A 16545-nucleotide genomic window follows, 5' to 3' on the forward strand; every position below is an offset into this window, starting at 1 on the left:
ATGGAAGTGAAAGTTTTTTTTTTTTTAATGAGATTTTATTCAAGATAAACAACATATCATCAAATCAAATCATTCAAAATCTTTTTACAGATATTTTATCAAGAAACTCACCAGTGAGAACCCTCCAAACAGTGGCTAACTATGCCACATTTTTGCTTTTATGAAAGTGACAGGTAAATGAACTGCTACTAAGAATGTATCCCTTCAAGAGAAAGAGGGAGGTTCTGAAAGTCATCATCCGATCAGCACCAGAGCAGCAGAGGTTCAACTTGGGCCCCATGCCTCTGGAACAATTCGTGTCCAGAATCCTCCCCAAAGAAAAGCTAATTTAAAGAACATTCTAGATGTTTTTACTGTACCTGTGGTCTATTTCTTTGGAAATCAGTTGGTATTCTACCAAAGGAAAAGCAGGCCTTCAGGTACTGGACTCCTCTGTTCCCCACACTGCTTGGGTAGTACTTCCTGAGCAACCAGCAACACAGTAGAGGGAAAAGAGCAACTTAGGGGCAAAGGAGAAACACGGAGGACACATGCATGCCATGTGTTAAGTAACAATAGTTAAATAATGTATTGCCAAACCCCATTCTATGTATCTTGATTCTTATTTATCCCAGATCAAATATAAGTACAGAGACATTTTATTTATTTATTTATTTATTTTTAAAAGATTTTATTTATTTATTTGACAGACAGAAATCACAAGTAGGCAGAGAGAGAGGGGGAAGCAGGCTCCCCGCTGAGCAGAGAGCCAGAGCAGGGCTTGATCCCAGGACCCTGGGATCATGACCTGAGCCGAAGGCAGAGGCTTAACCCACTGAGCCACCCAGGCGCCCCAGTACAGAGACATTTTAATTGGTTCTTTTATGTATCTAAATTCCTACCTGAAATCAATTCTTAGAAACTGCTGGAGGCAAAGAGATGAATGCAAAATTTAAATGTAAATAATTCTTTGGTGAGAAGTGACTTTTGTAACTGCTTAGACATGATCGAAATATTATTTAAAAACCTTTCTTTCTAACCACCTAAATTAAATTAAATAGTTCTTTTTTAAGGCACAAATTCAAAGGTGGCAAAAGCACTATCAGGTGAGGATGGAGGACACCCCCCCCCCCCCAAGGACACCAGGGAATGGAGACAGAAGTAGGTGTTACGGCCATGGTGAGACAGAAACAGGCCTAGCCGACAGCCTCTGTGTGCCGGGGGTCAACATGTCCGGGAGTGGGTTATGGGGAGATGTGGAGAGGCTTCCAGGCTTGGTACTGGGGTGCTCAGTGCAGTAGCTATTTACCAACCTGGAAGGAACTTTCCAGTATTTTCGCAACGGAAGCAGCTCCACCAGTGCAAACTGGCTGAACACAAGCTCTGTGGGAAGCTTTCTAGAAGTGCAACTTGATCTGAAAACAGAGGAGACTGTGGGCACGCTATTTTTCATTAGTTTATTATAAAAGCAAAACAATTCCCGGAGATACAAGACACAACATCCTAATCTCTAAATTCCTTTGTGTTTTGTTTCTACCTTGTGAGGCTAAACGCCCTTCATGACCACCCGATCTGCTCCATCCGCACTCAACCCTGTCTCCGGGCTCCTGCCACACAGGTCAGAGGCTCCAGCAGCCTGTACCGTGGCCAATGCCATGGAACGTTACTCTCTGAGGTGGCTGAGCCTTTCAAGGAAAAATTTCAGTAGATGCTAACCTATTCTAAATAAAGGTGAACAGGTTGTTTCTGCCCCTAAAACTAAATCCTGCATATCTAGTAGTCAAGCTTACGTCTTTCTATTACCACCTAACACTTAGAAGTGTGGCAGACTATTCACCGACTTGTTAATTCTGGGATCGCTACTTGGGATCCAGACGAGTCAAAATAAATGGCGAGGATATCTTCTAAAAAGCCCATGATGGCCCTCCTGGCAGTGTCACCGGTCAGTGCCTGGATACTGCTTACGTGCTCCAGGGCCCTTCTGACCAGCTGGCCTCTTTCATGCGAGCTGTGGGGTGCTCCGGGGTCCTCTCCCTCTGCTCCTGATTTTAGAAACTGTAGGATAAATGACTGCACCATGTCCCCATTCAATTCAAGAGTTTCTCGGATGCAGGGCAGGTCTGAGGCACTGGCCAAGCTCAGGAGATGAATCAGTGCCTGGCAGATCTGGGTCCGTAGGCTGGCACAGTACTTGAATTCCAGAAAGTCTGTGGTGTCTTCACTCTTCTGTAAGGCAGTGACCAATGCGTTCCAGATCTGAGCGTACTGGTCAACAGAGCCATAGTGCTCTCTCTTGCTTGGGATGGAAAGGGCAGTGGCGGATCTGATGCGCACTTTGAAATTCTTGCATGATGTTACAACCAATGTCAGGGCGTTGTAGGCCTGGGAGGTCCATGGGGCTGTTCCTAGAAAGAACCCACTGGCACTGAAACCAGCAAAGGCTTAGACATCAACGGGGGAGAGGGAGTGGGTAGAGGAAGCACACACACTAGTGCTCAAGCTAATCACTATGTTTTCACTTAATTCTCACACTAACCCTAGAGGATTAGGGTAACCAGTGGGATTACTGGGATAACCACAGGGTAACCAGTGGGATAACTGTGGGATTCTGGGGAAGGTGCCGAGTACTGACTCCCAAACTTCTCATTTCCCTAAACAACCTGCTGCATGCTCAGGGCCTCTGCTACTTGCTACTTCAAATGGGGACTCTGGCAACCATGACAGAGGCTTCTTCTCTGGGAAGAGACTGTCCTGAGGGCTTGGTGGGTGGAGTACAGACTGAATTATAGCCCCATTTGTTCTCTCAGTCAGGTGCTTCTGAGCAGAGCACACACTGCACAACTGTATGCATATCCTTGTTCATGCTGACAAAAGAGTATTTTATCACCCAGATTAGCATCCAGGCACGGCTGTGGACATAGCCAAGTCATGCATTTTATTGCATAGAGAAAGAAAATACTATCTAGGCAGTGACTGGGAAACAGAATACTCAGATTAACCAAAGGTACAACTGTCTTAATTTTGAGAAGATATTGCCCCGATTTCTGTCTTCTCTCCCTTCCTGATGGTCTCAGGTAGTTAGCCTGCTTTCTTCCTCCTCAGAGCTACCACTCTCCACTCCCCCACTCCATTGTGAGGGTGTTGTTTTTCCTTGAGATGGGCAGCAGCATAGATTTCATCTTCCCTAACTCTCCTAGCTCCTCTCAACTTCTTCGTTGCCTTTGAAGACAGGCAAGCAGACATCTACCTTAAGGAGCTCCAACTCCGCAGGTCACTTGAGCCTATTTCCTCCATGGAAAAGCCGAGAAGCTACTTCTCCACTAGCTCCCTTTTATTTTCTTAAGTAAGTTTATTTGTTTATTTATTTAAGTAATCTTAAGTTTATAAGTTTAATTTAAGTTTATATGTTTATTTAAGTAATCTCTACACCCAATGTGGAGCTCGAACTCATAATCCTGAGCTCAAGAGTCACATGTTCTTCTGACTGTGCCAGCCAGGCACTCTCTGGGTGGGAGTTCTTGATAATAAAGGGGAAGCAGAGCCAGATTTCCCTAACCTGATGCATGCTCTGCTGGTCCAGAATGGATTTACCTCCTCAGTAACACGTCTTATTTCAAACCTCGTCACAAAGACAAGTGTATAAAGCAAATGCTGATAAGGAAAGTGGATGGGATTTGGAAGCTACAAGCCACACGCCTAAGCAGCTGTTAGCCACCAATTCTCTAGTTCGGTACATGGCAGGTCACTACTTAGATGCCCTCCTTCTATGCTGCAGCCAATGGCTCACATGGATTTCTGATTTCTACTCTTTCTTCCATGCCACTCTTTTTCCTTCTTTTTGACCCCTGTTGTTAAAACAACATATGCTCTTGTAGAAAATTTAGAAAGTGAAAGCAGAAAAAAAATTCTACTTATCATCCCCTCCAGAGGCAACCATTGTCACTAATTAGACTAATTTCTACCCAGTCCTTTTTCTACCCATTTATTGAGATCATGCTATTGAAACAATTTTATAACCTGTTTTAATTTGCTTAACATCATACTTTCCCAGATTATCAAAAACATTTTGTAAACATAATTCTAAAAGATCCCTTTGAGGGGCGCCTAGATGGCTCAGTCAGTTAAGTGTCTGCTTTTGGCTCAGGTCATGATCGCGGGGTCCTGGGATTGAGCCCTGAGTTGGACTCCCTGCTCAGTGGGTAAGCAGGGAGTCTGCATCTCTCTCCCCATCTCCCCTTCCTCTTTGCTTGTGCTCTATCTCAAATAAATAAAATCTTAAAAAAAAAAAAACAAAAAAAACCCTTTGAATATATATATACTATGATTTATCTCAACCATTCCCCTAAACTTGGGTGTTCAGAACATTTCCATTTTTTCCTAATACTGTGATAAGTACCAATGTAAGGAACATCATAAATAACAAATAGGCTGGTGGGGCCCCTGGGTGGCTCAGTGGGTTAAGCCGCTGCTTTCGGCTCAGGTCATGATCTCAGAGTCCTGGGATCAAGCCCTGCATCTGGCTCTCTGCTCCGCAGGGAGCCTGCTTCCTCCTCTCTCTCTGCCTGCCTCTCTGCCTGCTTGTGATCTCCGTCTGTCAAATAAATAAATAAAATCTTAAAAAAAAAAAAAAAAATAAAAAATAACAAATAGGCTGGTATGTGTTGTCCTAGGGCCCTCCACCAGAGAGAAGAGGGAGACTTTCTTACCTAACGGAAGAGCAGGATTTTTAAATACATTCCCCATTGCATAACAGGCATTCCACCGGACTTTCATGGCAGCCTCAATTAGAACAGTAGAAATTAGGGCCTGGATGGACTCCTCAATGATTTCAGCAAACCTGGGCTTTTCTATATGAGACGGCTGCAAAAAATGAAGCAAATTTCCAAGGGCCCGGACTGCATTGCTTTTTACCTAGAAAAAATGTAAAAAAAAAAAGAAAAAGAAAAAAAGAAAAAGCATTAGAAATCTGCTTTGCCAAAGAAATGTTACAGAAAGTTTATTTTCAGCTTTAAAAAACCCAGGAAGTGTTAATGCCAATGAGACAAGCAGACCATAAAGGTGTAGCTTCTTGGAAAGCTGTAAAGACCTAGTGTGGTGAACAGCCTGTGCCCCCGGGAAGGTGAGGTCCTCTACAGCTCCTCACCGGTATCTTTAGATTAGACTTCAGAGAGGTGTGTCTTCCTCGTTTTGCAGAGATGGCGTGAAAGACCCAGGGGCAACATAGCAGAGATGGCTTGGAGCAAGGGGAGAAGAGGTGAGGTTTCAGAGTTCCAATCCCGTACTTTTGTATTTAAGAGTCTCAACTTTTGTAGCCTACTAGCATCATCTGGGGAGCTTTCTTTTTCAGAAACCAATTCCCAGGCCCGAAGTCCAGAAATTCTGAACAAATTAGTTCAAGGCAGGGCTCCCTAGGTTTTCAGAATCACCGTGCTCAATTAAGCACTTGGTGTGGGTCAAGTGCTATGCTAGGTGCTTCAACACAAGCATCTCCGAGGCCACTGAGGTAGAGGTCCTGACTTCCATGTTCAAGATGAGGAAACTGACCTTCAGAGAAGTTCAGCAATACACCAAACATCACCCAGTTACCAAAGGGCAAGCCAGGATTTGAACCATGTCTGCCTGACCCTAAAATCCATTTCTATGCTTTCAACGTACTAGTCTAACAGGAGCTATTCAAAGCCAAGAGCTGCTCATCCTTCTGACTTACCACTTCTACTTAAAAGATTTTTTTGGAAAAACAAAACAAAACAAAACAAAGGCAGATTAATATTAAAGCGAACGAAAACAGATTACAAGTGGTATTACAAACAGCACTCATGTTTTTCAGGACACAGGAAGACAGGAGAGAAACACATCATACCCTGAGTACTCTCTTGATCACCTCTGAACAGGAATAGATTCAGTGGAACAAAATCATAATACACTAGTATCTACCTGAGAAATACCAGTGCTGTGACTCTACCTTGTCTTTATCCCTGGATGCTTCTATCGCTGATCGCAACATCTTCAGGAGCAGGAGACCAGAGAACTCTTCCTGGAAACTGGGGTCTGGTGTCTCCCTATTCCATCCAAAACAGGCAAAACATGTTGAAAGGCAAAACCCAGTTGAATATACACATATACACATACTCTCACTTAGTACAACTATAAAAAAAATTTGGGAAAACAGCTCAACAAATCTGTTCAGATTAAATCAAGAACTTAGAGTTTATACCCTTTGCCTCAGTGGGTCTACATCTAGGTATGCGACCAAAAGGTGTATCTCAGAATAAAGATTTCATGCACAAAAATGTTCACTGCATATCAAGGCCTAAAATAATGCAGATGTTCAGTAACAGGGGATTAAATAACCACTGCCCACTGATGACGGTGTAATAGTAATTCACATTTATAAAGCTGGAAGAATGCTCACACACGTTCTGAGAGAGAGCTCAGCAATGAAGAGCAGGACGTGTGAGGAGCAACTGCTGCCTCCAGGGAGGGGAGCAAGGTAGGAACGAGGCTTTATACTGAATACCTCTTTAGTATCATTTAAATTTTTTTTAACCTGTGAATATAATACTTTAAAAAATTACAAATTTGACATTTAAAAAGTAGTGCAGCGAATACTATGGTTCTGTACTTCTACTTCTGTATCTTCTATAATGTGGATATATAACTTGTATCAGAGACAGTATTAAATATATACACACACACACAGAGAACAACTTGCTAATCTTTTTTGGGGTGCGGAGAAAGGGAGAGAGAGAATCCTAAGCAGAGAAAGAATCCTAAGCAGGCTCCACACCCACACGGAGTCCAATGTGGAGCTCCATTCCAACATGCTGAGCTCAAGACCTGAGCAGAAATCAAGAGTCAGATGCTTAACTGACTGAGCCACCCAGGTGCTCCACAACTTTCTAATCTTAATACTTGAAGGAATATAAAAACAAAACAGGAAGACTGACTACACAATATGGGAAGATTACTGTTAGTTTTTTTTTTTTTTTAATAGTAGTGATCAAAGATATCCTCCTGGGTCCTCAGCCTCAGAAGTCACGCATGGGAAATGAGCTGAGTCACCTACATGTTGACAATCAGAGTGTCTGTCAGGTTGCCCAGGGACCAGGCTGCTTTGGCCCGGACGTTCAGAGATTTGTCTTGAAGTGACATCAATATTGCATTTGCTGTATCTGCAACAAAAATGACATCCTAGAAGATAAAATGAAACATGGTAGTTACTTTACGAGCTCACACGGCTGCCTTGCAATTCTGAAATTTATTTTCAGAGAAAGATTTATTTATTTACCACAAACTTCCACTTGAAAAATCAACATGTATTTACTCAATTTGCTGCTCTACTGTACTATAATTTGGACCCTCACTCAAACCCCAGGGGAGGGTCTTCCATGATTTTGGTATGCGCCATGCACACCCAAGGAGCCTGCGGATTTTGCCTTGTCGAACATTTTACAACCTGGTCCATGACAGTTATCAATGAATTCTGTGCTTAGACTGATTTCCACCTTGGGAAATGATGTTGACAATGAAATGCATTTCTGGAAACATGGCTTATTCATTACACACTTCTCAGGGTGATAAATGTCCTAGGTAAGACTGAAAGAGAAATTTATTTCCTTCTTAGTAACAATTTTATCAGCTTTCTAAGTTATTACCATCGCACGGTAATGTCCCATTTCTTTTTTTTTTCTTCAATTATTCATTAATTTAAACATTACCTGGGCACTCAGGGTCCTGAGCAGTACAGGCATTACTATATTTTAGCAACAATTAAGGAAACCAGATTAAAAGCAATGTTATGTCTTTTACCGTCCAGCTCTCTATCTACCCAAACCACGAGCACACTGGCCCATCACAGGCACTGAAGGGCAGTGCAGACTCACACTGACCTGTCTGAGACAGGGGAAAAGCACATAGACTCCAAGGGCCCGTGAGGTCGCCGCTTTCACTAATCGGTTCTTGCTGTCGTTCAGCCCGAGCAGCATGGTGAGGCACAGGATCTGCCTGTCGCTCTGCAGTGGGAAAGGTTGGCAAAGGGAAAGTGAGCTTGAAAGAACTAGAAGCCATTGTCCTTGACAGGTGACTGTGACGCATCTGTGTCTGATTTCATATTTGGGAGCAGAACACAACTGAGATCTGGAAGCTACCTTGGCAGAGAGCAGAGGTTCACTTCGGACCCATCAGGGGAGTGTCTGCACACAGAGCATCTGTGACCTTTAACCTTTACCACTGTGTGAACTTGGTCACTGTACTCTGCTCCTTCATGAAAGCTAAGAGCAGACACAAATGTCACTGGGGACTAAAGAAGGGGAGCCTCCTAGACACCCCATGTGGTGGGCACCAGCCAAGTACAGTCACATACTTCACGTTACTCCTCACGTAGTGCCCATTTTATAGATGATAAAACTCAGTTTTAAAGAAGTTAAGATCATCAGAGAGGTGGAGAGTGGAAGAGCTGGGACTTACACCCAGGTCTTCCTAACTTCCGGCTTCGAATGCTTTCTGAAACGTCTCTGACTTCTGAGCCTCTCCCCCCACTTCCACCACCCACCCTCTAAAGTGCACGGAGGAAAGGCTCTCCCGAGACGTTAAGATTTTAAATTTTAACCCCGCCCTCTCTCCATACTCAAGTAGACTGAGCCCCCTTTTCTCCGAGAGCATGATGAATACTGGCTCAAAAACAACAAGAATCTGAATCAAACTAAAGCTCTGATGCTCGAGGGGGCTGCTTGGGGCTGAGGAAACACTCCTCTGGTTACCGGCAGGCTGCTGAAGGCTTCGGGCAGGATGGAAGACAGGGCATCACAGGCGCTCGCCTGCAGAGTCGGGTGCTCAGAATTCTGCAGGGCTCTGGGCAGAGGGCCATTCAGCATCATAGTCCAGAACATCACCACCTGGAACAGGGGCACAGTCAAAACCGTGGCCCAAGAGCCAACAATGGAACCAGCTCAACGTGAACACTACCACAGGGGGCCAGAGTAACAAAACATCCTTCTATAAAGCAGAGGCTTTCTCTAAGTCTTCTGCTAGTCCTTCCACAGCAATGGAAGGGGCTTCAGAAAATGACAACTGCATCCTTCCACCTTACTGACCAGGGACCGGTCTGCTACAGTAAGACGACCGGAGAAGACAATTGTGGGGAGGAGGGGGAAGATGATGGTAGTAAAAGCAGCAGCTGCCGGCACCTCGAGCCTTCCAGAGTGCGTCTCACGTGCCAGACGCTGCTCTCAGTGCCTCACACAGATCTACACACTGCAGTCCTCAGCACAACTAAACGAAGTATGTGTCATTATCTCCACTTTCACACAAGGAAACTGAGGCACAAAGACATGGTGTAACTTGCTAGTGGGCGTCAGAGCCCAGGGCCCAGAGGCCTGTGCGGGAGTCCAAACAGTGTGGGATCCAGAGGCAGATCCTTCAGCGGCCGCTTCCCATTTCTGCAACCTCGGTCAAACCCCATTTCTGCAACCCGCCTAAGTGTCAGCTCCTCTTCAGAAGAACAGGGCAAAGTTGTCTACTTGGCAGAGTCGGGGTGAGAGTAAGACGTAATGCTGGGTGTGAAGTCCCTCACACATGCCCAGGAAGAACAAGCTCACTTTGAAGCTCTCCAGGTAGGCACCCGCAGAGTACCTTGAACAGCTTCCTTCCCCTGCTTTCTAAAAACCCAGGGATTTCATGTCATTTGCCAATCTGTTCGTGGCTTGGTACCTCTTTCTGCCCCATGGATTTAGTCCTAAGATCTACCATGTATCCCACAGCCCAGTTCTGTCCTCCCCTAAATCCCAACTCCTAGAAACCCAATCTGGGTCTCTCCTACCCCAAATGAAAGACTGCGGACAGAGGTATGCTTGCCAGCCTCCAAGATGGCCCACAGTGATTCTCGCCTCCTATGTTAAGGAGGTGGCCCTCCGTTCCCACACTGGCTGGGGCTGACCTGTGTATCCAATAACAGCCTGTGGAAATGACAGTTTGAGATTTCCAAAGTGAGGTCTTAAAAACGCCACAGCTTCTGTCTTGTTCTCTCTTGATTCTCTTGCTGTGGGGGAAGCCAGCCACTGCATCTAGGGGACACTCATGCAGCCCTCTGGAGAGGTCTTCGTGGGGAGGAGGGAAGAGGCCCACTGCCAAAAGTCAGCGCTAGGTATGTGAGTGAGCCATGATGGAAGAAGATCCTCGAACCCCTATCAAGTTCAGTTAATGGCAGCCCCTGCTGGCTTCCTGACCGCAACCTCAGAGAGACCTGAGCTAAGCCACTCCCAATTCTTGTGCCAAAGAAACTATGTGAGAGAATGTATATTGTTTTAAGCTGCTAAGTGTTTTAGATAATTTACTACCAGCAACTGACTAGTAATATAGCAAGGGTATCCTTTCCATACATATGAAATAACACCCAAGTGTGAACAGATGAGTCTTGCCTAAAAGTTACTGACAAGCAAGGGGAGAAGACTGGGTGCAAACTCAGGTCTGTCTGAGCAAATCAACTCATCTCCCCGTGAATGGTGACATTTCAGCTTTAGTGGCAGTCTCGGGAAAGAACTAGGAATAGGTATTAATTTCTTGCAAGGATGATGGAAATTGCAAAGGGAAAAGAAGAGGCAGGTTGAGGAAGACAGGAGAAAAACCCATCACTTGTGGTAGGGTCATATGTTCCTCACTGGCACAGTATGGGGACAGCAGAAACAACTAAGATCTCAGATCTTTAATGGGAACCACAGGGGCACGGTGGTGAGGGCGTTAAGGGAACGGACATCTGTTGAGCACCTACTATGCGCCAGCACCTTTACATTTCAATCTTCCAATACTCCCAGGAGTTAAAGATTATTATTCCTCCTTATGAGGAAACTATGCTTGTACATCCATTAATGATGCTCCCTCAATTTGATCTCCTGTCTTCTGATTCCAAATGCTTGGCTCTTCCCATCATTCCAGTCTGCCTCTTGGGCAGGATGAATAACCGAACTAGGTTTTATGTGGAAGAAATGCTATTTCAGTTGCTGGCTGTATGTTATATATAATGTGACCACACAATGAACTGCAAAGAAACCAAAGCGCACATAAATCCTATTCGTGGTAGTATCATGTCATAACAGATTATAAACTAGTTTTTGACACTGGAAGGAGCCTTATCATTTACTTTACTTTATTACTGAGTCTCAAAACTGACTGAAGTACTAAGAAAAGAGAAAGCCGTACTCACCAAGGTGACTGGCACTCTCTGATCAGATGGTACAGTAGAGTCTGGTTTATACTGTTGAATTAAGCCTGTACCCAGTTCTTCCAAAAGCTGCCGAGGTAAAAGAAATAGATTATCAAAGCACAGTATGAGAATTACGGAGGTAGAAAACCTCACTTGTTTGGAGATGACCTCAAATCAAGGGGAAAAATAATTTCCAACTGAATTTTCTCTCCTTTCTCAGCAACTGCTATGCAAGAAGTATGCTTTCAGGAACAAAAGCACCAGAAATATATGGTTGATTTATTACCAAATGAATTCTTCGGGTTTTTACATTAGAGCTGCAAATAAAAGAATGTATGATTTTCCCTACCTGAAACCTCCCTCCAAAAGAAACTTCAGAATGGACCGACATGTAGCAGAGGGAAGAACATAAAGGAAGAGAAGAAGAAAGCAGGTGGCTTTTCATGAAAGTTACCTTTGCTCCATGAAGCTGAATAGACGGATCTGCTTCCCCCATGCATTTGCAAATCACCTCTCCAAGTTCCATCAAGTACACTTGAGCCATTGAAAAGTAACCTCTGGCCAGATGAGCCAACACCTGCAAAGAGAAGGGACGAATTACCCCCAAGACCTGAATGCAGTGCGGGGCTGCAATATCCAGAGGTGTGCTCTAACATTACAGAAGTCGCTCACACTTAACACGGGGCAGGATTCTAATGCTGAAGGAAATGAACAACTGCGATCTGTATTTTATGACTGAAGTCAATTAACTGTGTCATATAATCTCAGGGTGCTTTATAATTTATGAAATGTGTTTCACTAAGATTGGTGATATTATTTACGCCTGGGAACAATTTGCTGAGGCTGGGACTCGTGGAATACTTCAGCTGAAGGAGGGAGCTAAGGCTGAAAAAGTTGGAAGTTTCCATGTTCAATATCAAACCAGACGACTAGCAGCAGAGCGCAGAAACAAACCCATGTCTAAGATCACAGCTGAGCACAGAAGAAGGAAGTATGTTAACCTAGCTTGTTTTCTTCCTTTGAAGGAGCAATTATTTTGTTGTCTCTAAGCAGATGGAAGATGAAAGAGAAGTTACGGAGAACTGCACATTTACTTAAAGTTGCAGAAATCAGAGACGAACTGTACAATTTCTTTCAGAATTACCATATAATCTAGCGTTCCCACCTGTCACATAATAGAGGTGACTAAAATGGCTTGCAACAAAAAGGCAGGCATCTGACATTTAAACCAAGTCTTCTCCCAGCCTCGGCCAAAAACAAAACAACAGAGCTCTCACACCTAAAATGCAACTCCCAGTAACACCACTGGCCCGTGGCTCGGTTTTCCATTACTTTCATGGACTCGCTCCCCACAACCCAACACCCTTTGAAAGCAGAATGATTTCTTCCATTTCAGAAACAAGGAGCCAGAACCTTCTACCTGTAAGGCCTCCAGCCGCATGGGGGATGGTTCGTAAGTGCTTCCTCCAGCAGAGCCAGCATCGCTACCCGAACAGGAATCCTCCTTGGGCAGCACAACAGTGGAAATGCAGAGTCGGATGAGCCAGCAGGGCTCTGAAGATCCCTTTGGGGAGCTAATTGATGCTTCCTCCAGAAAGGGTCCTGAGGGGGCTTTTTTGCACCAATCAGGAGTGCTGAGGTGGGGAGTCACTGAATTGCTACTGCTGAGTCCGGAAGAACAGGGCTGTTGTAAGAGCAACTGGACTTCAGGTAAAGGTGCGTGAGTGGACACGATGGCTCCCAAGAGAGTAAAGCTTGACACTCGAACATTTACATCTGTCAAAGTTAGTGGGAATTACTATCACTGTGGGATCACAATTACCGCCGCAGGCAATGAAGAATTAGGGCATCCTTGGTTAACCTTCATCTAATTAAACCTCTAGCCCTAACTTCCAGTTTAGAGAACTACACGGGACAGAAACAGTAGTTCAACAACCCTGTAAAGAAACTATCTGGCAACAGGGTGGTTGGGTGATGGGGAGGGTATGTGCTATGGTGAGTGCTGTGAACTGTGTAAGCCTGATGATTAACAGACCTGTACCCCTGGGGTAAATAATACATTATATGTTAATAATATAAATATATATATATAAAGAATTCAGAAAAAAAAGAAAGAAACTATCTGGCAAACTGAGCATGTGAAACGTGCTGGGAGACAACTGTCTGGGACGCATCCATAAATCAGCGTGGCGAAAGAAAGGAAAGGCTGATGGACTGCTCTAGATTAGAAGCCACTACAGTGACAGGATAACGACATGCAGTGCACGAACCCAGAATGAACCCAAGTTCTCACAAAAAACGAGGACAGATTCTTTGAGACATGGGGAAATTTGAATGTGGAATAGATTTAAGATGATACTATGAAATCAATGTAATTTTCTTAGGTGTGAGAATAGTGGTGTGTTATTTAGGAGACTGTCTTTATTCTTAAAAGATGCATGCTGAGGTATTGAGGATGAAATATCATGTCTGTAATTGACTTTTTAAAAATTGTTTTTTAAAAATTTTTATTTATTTGAGACAGTGAGAACATGAGCAGGAGGAGGGGCAGAGGGAGAGGGAGAAGCAGGATCCCCACTGAGTGGGGAGCCCGAAGTGGGCTTTGGTCCCAGGACCCTAAGATCATGACCTAAGCCACCAGTAGGCACTTAGCCAACTGAGTCACCTAGGCACCCCTGTAACTGACCTTCAAATGGTTCAGAAATATACATATTTATACGCACACATGTATATTCACATACACAGATACACATGTGCGGAAACAAAGCCAACATTACCAATGATTAAGTCTAGGGAGAGGTACGCAGATGTCCATTGCACTATTCTTTCAAATTCCTGTGGGTTTGACCATTTTAATAGTAAAAATGCTGGAGGACAAAGCCAGACGCTTGTCCCCTCAGTCTGCAGATGAAGAAGAACTGGAGCAGGAGAACGGGCAGGGCACTGAGCCCAAACACTCGGGATGTTTCAGTCTTACTTCTGCCACTAATGTGATGAGAGACTCCAAGGCAGGATTTACCTTTCTGGGTCCCGTTTTACACACTGGCGAAAGAAGTGAATTGGACTTAGTTTGCACATCATGATCTCTTTAAGCCTCATAAAAATCTCATGAGGTAAGTCTACTTCTTCCTGTTCGGGGGAAAGGAGGCTCTGACAGGGCTGCGATTCTGAGATGGCAGCAGTGGGAAGGGGCTGCAGACCCTCAGCCTGACTCCAGGTCCATCAGCCCTCCCATGACGTCACAGAAACATCTGCCACCTCCTTCAAGTACTAGAAGTCAACACTGAACAACTTAACGTACCAGAATACGGTCTGATCCTAAAGCTTGCAAGCAAAAGAAAAACTACTGTTCTCCAAACAAGTGTTCTAGCACATGTGTATTATGTGTGGGAATAAGTCAGGAAACAGCAAGAAATAGGACTGTAGCCAGTGGGGATTTGAGGCTCTGGAATTTTATCCAAACCTCAGAGGAGATAATGTTAAGGAAGTTAGGTTTTATATTCCAGTTTTTCTTTCCAAAAAGAGAATGATGTCTATGTGACTCTCCATCCATCCTTACTACTGGGGCTTTAGGGTCCAAAGTGGGGTTCTAGCAATGGCTGGTTTCCCCGAAAACTTGAGAATAAGTAGAGATATCCTAGAGCTACAAATATGCTTTAAATACTTTTAAAAATAATAATCTAGATTTGATTGATATAAAAAAACAGTTGACTTTAAACTACCACCAACCTTTGTGGCGAATATAAGGCTTTATCTGGTTCCAGACTTTGGTCAACAGGCTGAGTTTTAGACGGTTATATGGTGAATTTGATACTAAATTTGCAAGGCACTGCAAAATACAAGGATAGCCCATCAATCGGTCTGATTAAGCCACAGCACAGACACAAACTTTACAGCATTTAATTAAAAAAAGAAAAGTCTTCATAGTCATTTGAAAATCAGTCTTTTTCTTTTTTGTTCTTTTTTTAGGGGAATAGCATTTGTATTCTCATTGGTACAACTTAATACTAAAAATAGGAATATTTTTAGTAAATCATTTACTTGGACATACAGAAATTGTAGGTCAGATCAAATAAGTAGGCACAACAGTATAGCTTTAAATAAAATCATCAGTTAGACTTCCAAATAGGGTATCATTAAATAAAATTAGTACTTCGTTATATTCTTAAGTCAAATTACTTTTGGACAATGTAAAACATACAGAATTGAAACAAGACAAAACCCCTCCAGAACCTATGGATAACTTGGCACGCTTACCTTAATTATTTGAGTAAGGGTCTGTGAGGACGACTCGGCCACCAGCGCTAACAAAAGACATCTGTGCAATTCTCTAATGCTGGATGCAATCATCACAGAAAAGGGAGTGAAAGCCCTTCGGTGGTCACTGGTATCTTCAGCAACAGACAGAAACTGCTTTGAGCCTTCCAAGATGGCAGATAAAACTTGCAGAGCACAGGCACGTGTCTGAAATTTCAGGATGATTCCCATCAGTTAGTTAATAATCAGGAGTCAAATCCCCTTCTTGGGGTACCTGGGTGGCTCAGTGGGTTAAAGCCTCTGCCTTCAGCTCAGGTCATGATCCAGGGTCCTGGGATCAAGCCCCACATCAGGCTCTCTGCTCAGCGAGGAGTCTGCTTCCTCTTCTCTCTCTGCCTGCCTCTCTGCCTACTTGTGATCTCTGTCTGTCAAATAAATAAATAAAATCTTAAAAAAAAATCCCCTTCTTCCTAGTTTTGTTTTTAATTTTGGAAGTATTATGGATCATTTTAACTAGGAAAATAAAGGCATTGGGATTATCTATCAGGTCCTAAAAGTAGCCATGAACTAGGCCCCTTGCACCTCTACTTTAAAAAGAGCCTTATATCACACTGCTGTTAGGTTTTCTTACAGTAAGGAACGAGTCTAAGCTACAGAACCATACAAAAACCTGAAATCATGAACATGAGAATAACTTAAAAATTAGAGGCCTGGTTTATTCGAGCACAAGACCAAGGGAAAAGAGAGTGAAATATAGCTCATAGGGCAGAAATAAAATACATGAGTCTAGAGTCCGTTTTACATCAAACATGCTGCTTTATATGCTCTCCTGAAGCATCCATGAGTGCTCTAAGTTAATTAAACAGGATATTAGAGACTCTGCATTCAACTTGGCAGGCATCATTTGTGATCCAATTTTTCAGAAACACTCTTAATGTACAGAAATGAACACTGCCTGTAGTGAGCCTTTGATAATCAAAGAAAGGAAAACCATTAATCGTAGCCTGACAGATGGAAATGGAAGTATGTGCCTTTTTGCCAATGGCCAGCTGCACTTGTCGGAAGATTCAGGGCAGCAAGCTTGTGTTTCTAATGCTAAATATGACTTTCAC

General features: G+C 43.6%; 1 protein-coding gene across 5 annotated transcripts in view; it reads right to left on the reverse strand.

The window, feature by feature from the left end:
* Positions 1-1422: 1422 nt before the first annotated feature.
* HEATR6 (HEAT repeat containing 6) overlaps positions 1423-16545 on the reverse strand; it is a 32065-nt gene continuing 16942 nt past the window's right edge. For 4 of the 5 annotated variants that reach the window (XM_045070024.1, XM_045070023.1, XM_045070025.1 and 1 more), the window contains 11 exons: positions 15434-15640; positions 14906-15005; positions 12597-12952; positions 11631-11753; positions 11177-11263; positions 8739-8873; positions 7869-7991; positions 7046-7170; positions 5942-6038; positions 4686-4890; positions 1423-2420 (listed from right to left, as the gene is read on the reverse strand). In XM_045070024.1, the coding sequence (XP_044925959.1) occupies positions 1813-2420; positions 4686-4890; positions 5942-6038; positions 7046-7170; positions 7869-7991; positions 8739-8873; positions 11177-11263; positions 11631-11753; positions 12597-12952; positions 14906-15005; positions 15434-15640 (2166 nt within the window). In that variant the 3' untranslated portion in view covers positions 1423-1812. The remainder of the gene's footprint in view (positions 2421-4685; positions 4891-5941; positions 6039-7045; positions 7171-7868; positions 7992-8738; positions 8874-11176; positions 11264-11630; positions 11754-12596; positions 12953-14905; positions 15006-15433; positions 15641-16545) is intronic. The other variant, XM_004747149.3, reaches the window with a different exon arrangement.

Source organism: Mustela putorius, unplaced genomic scaffold, assembly GCF_011764305.1.
Source record: "Mustela putorius furo isolate JIRA1106 unplaced genomic scaffold, ASM1176430v1.1 tig00003962_pilon_pilon_pilon, whole genome shotgun sequence".
Taxonomy (NCBI): domain Eukaryota; kingdom Metazoa; phylum Chordata; class Mammalia; order Carnivora; family Mustelidae; genus Mustela; species Mustela putorius.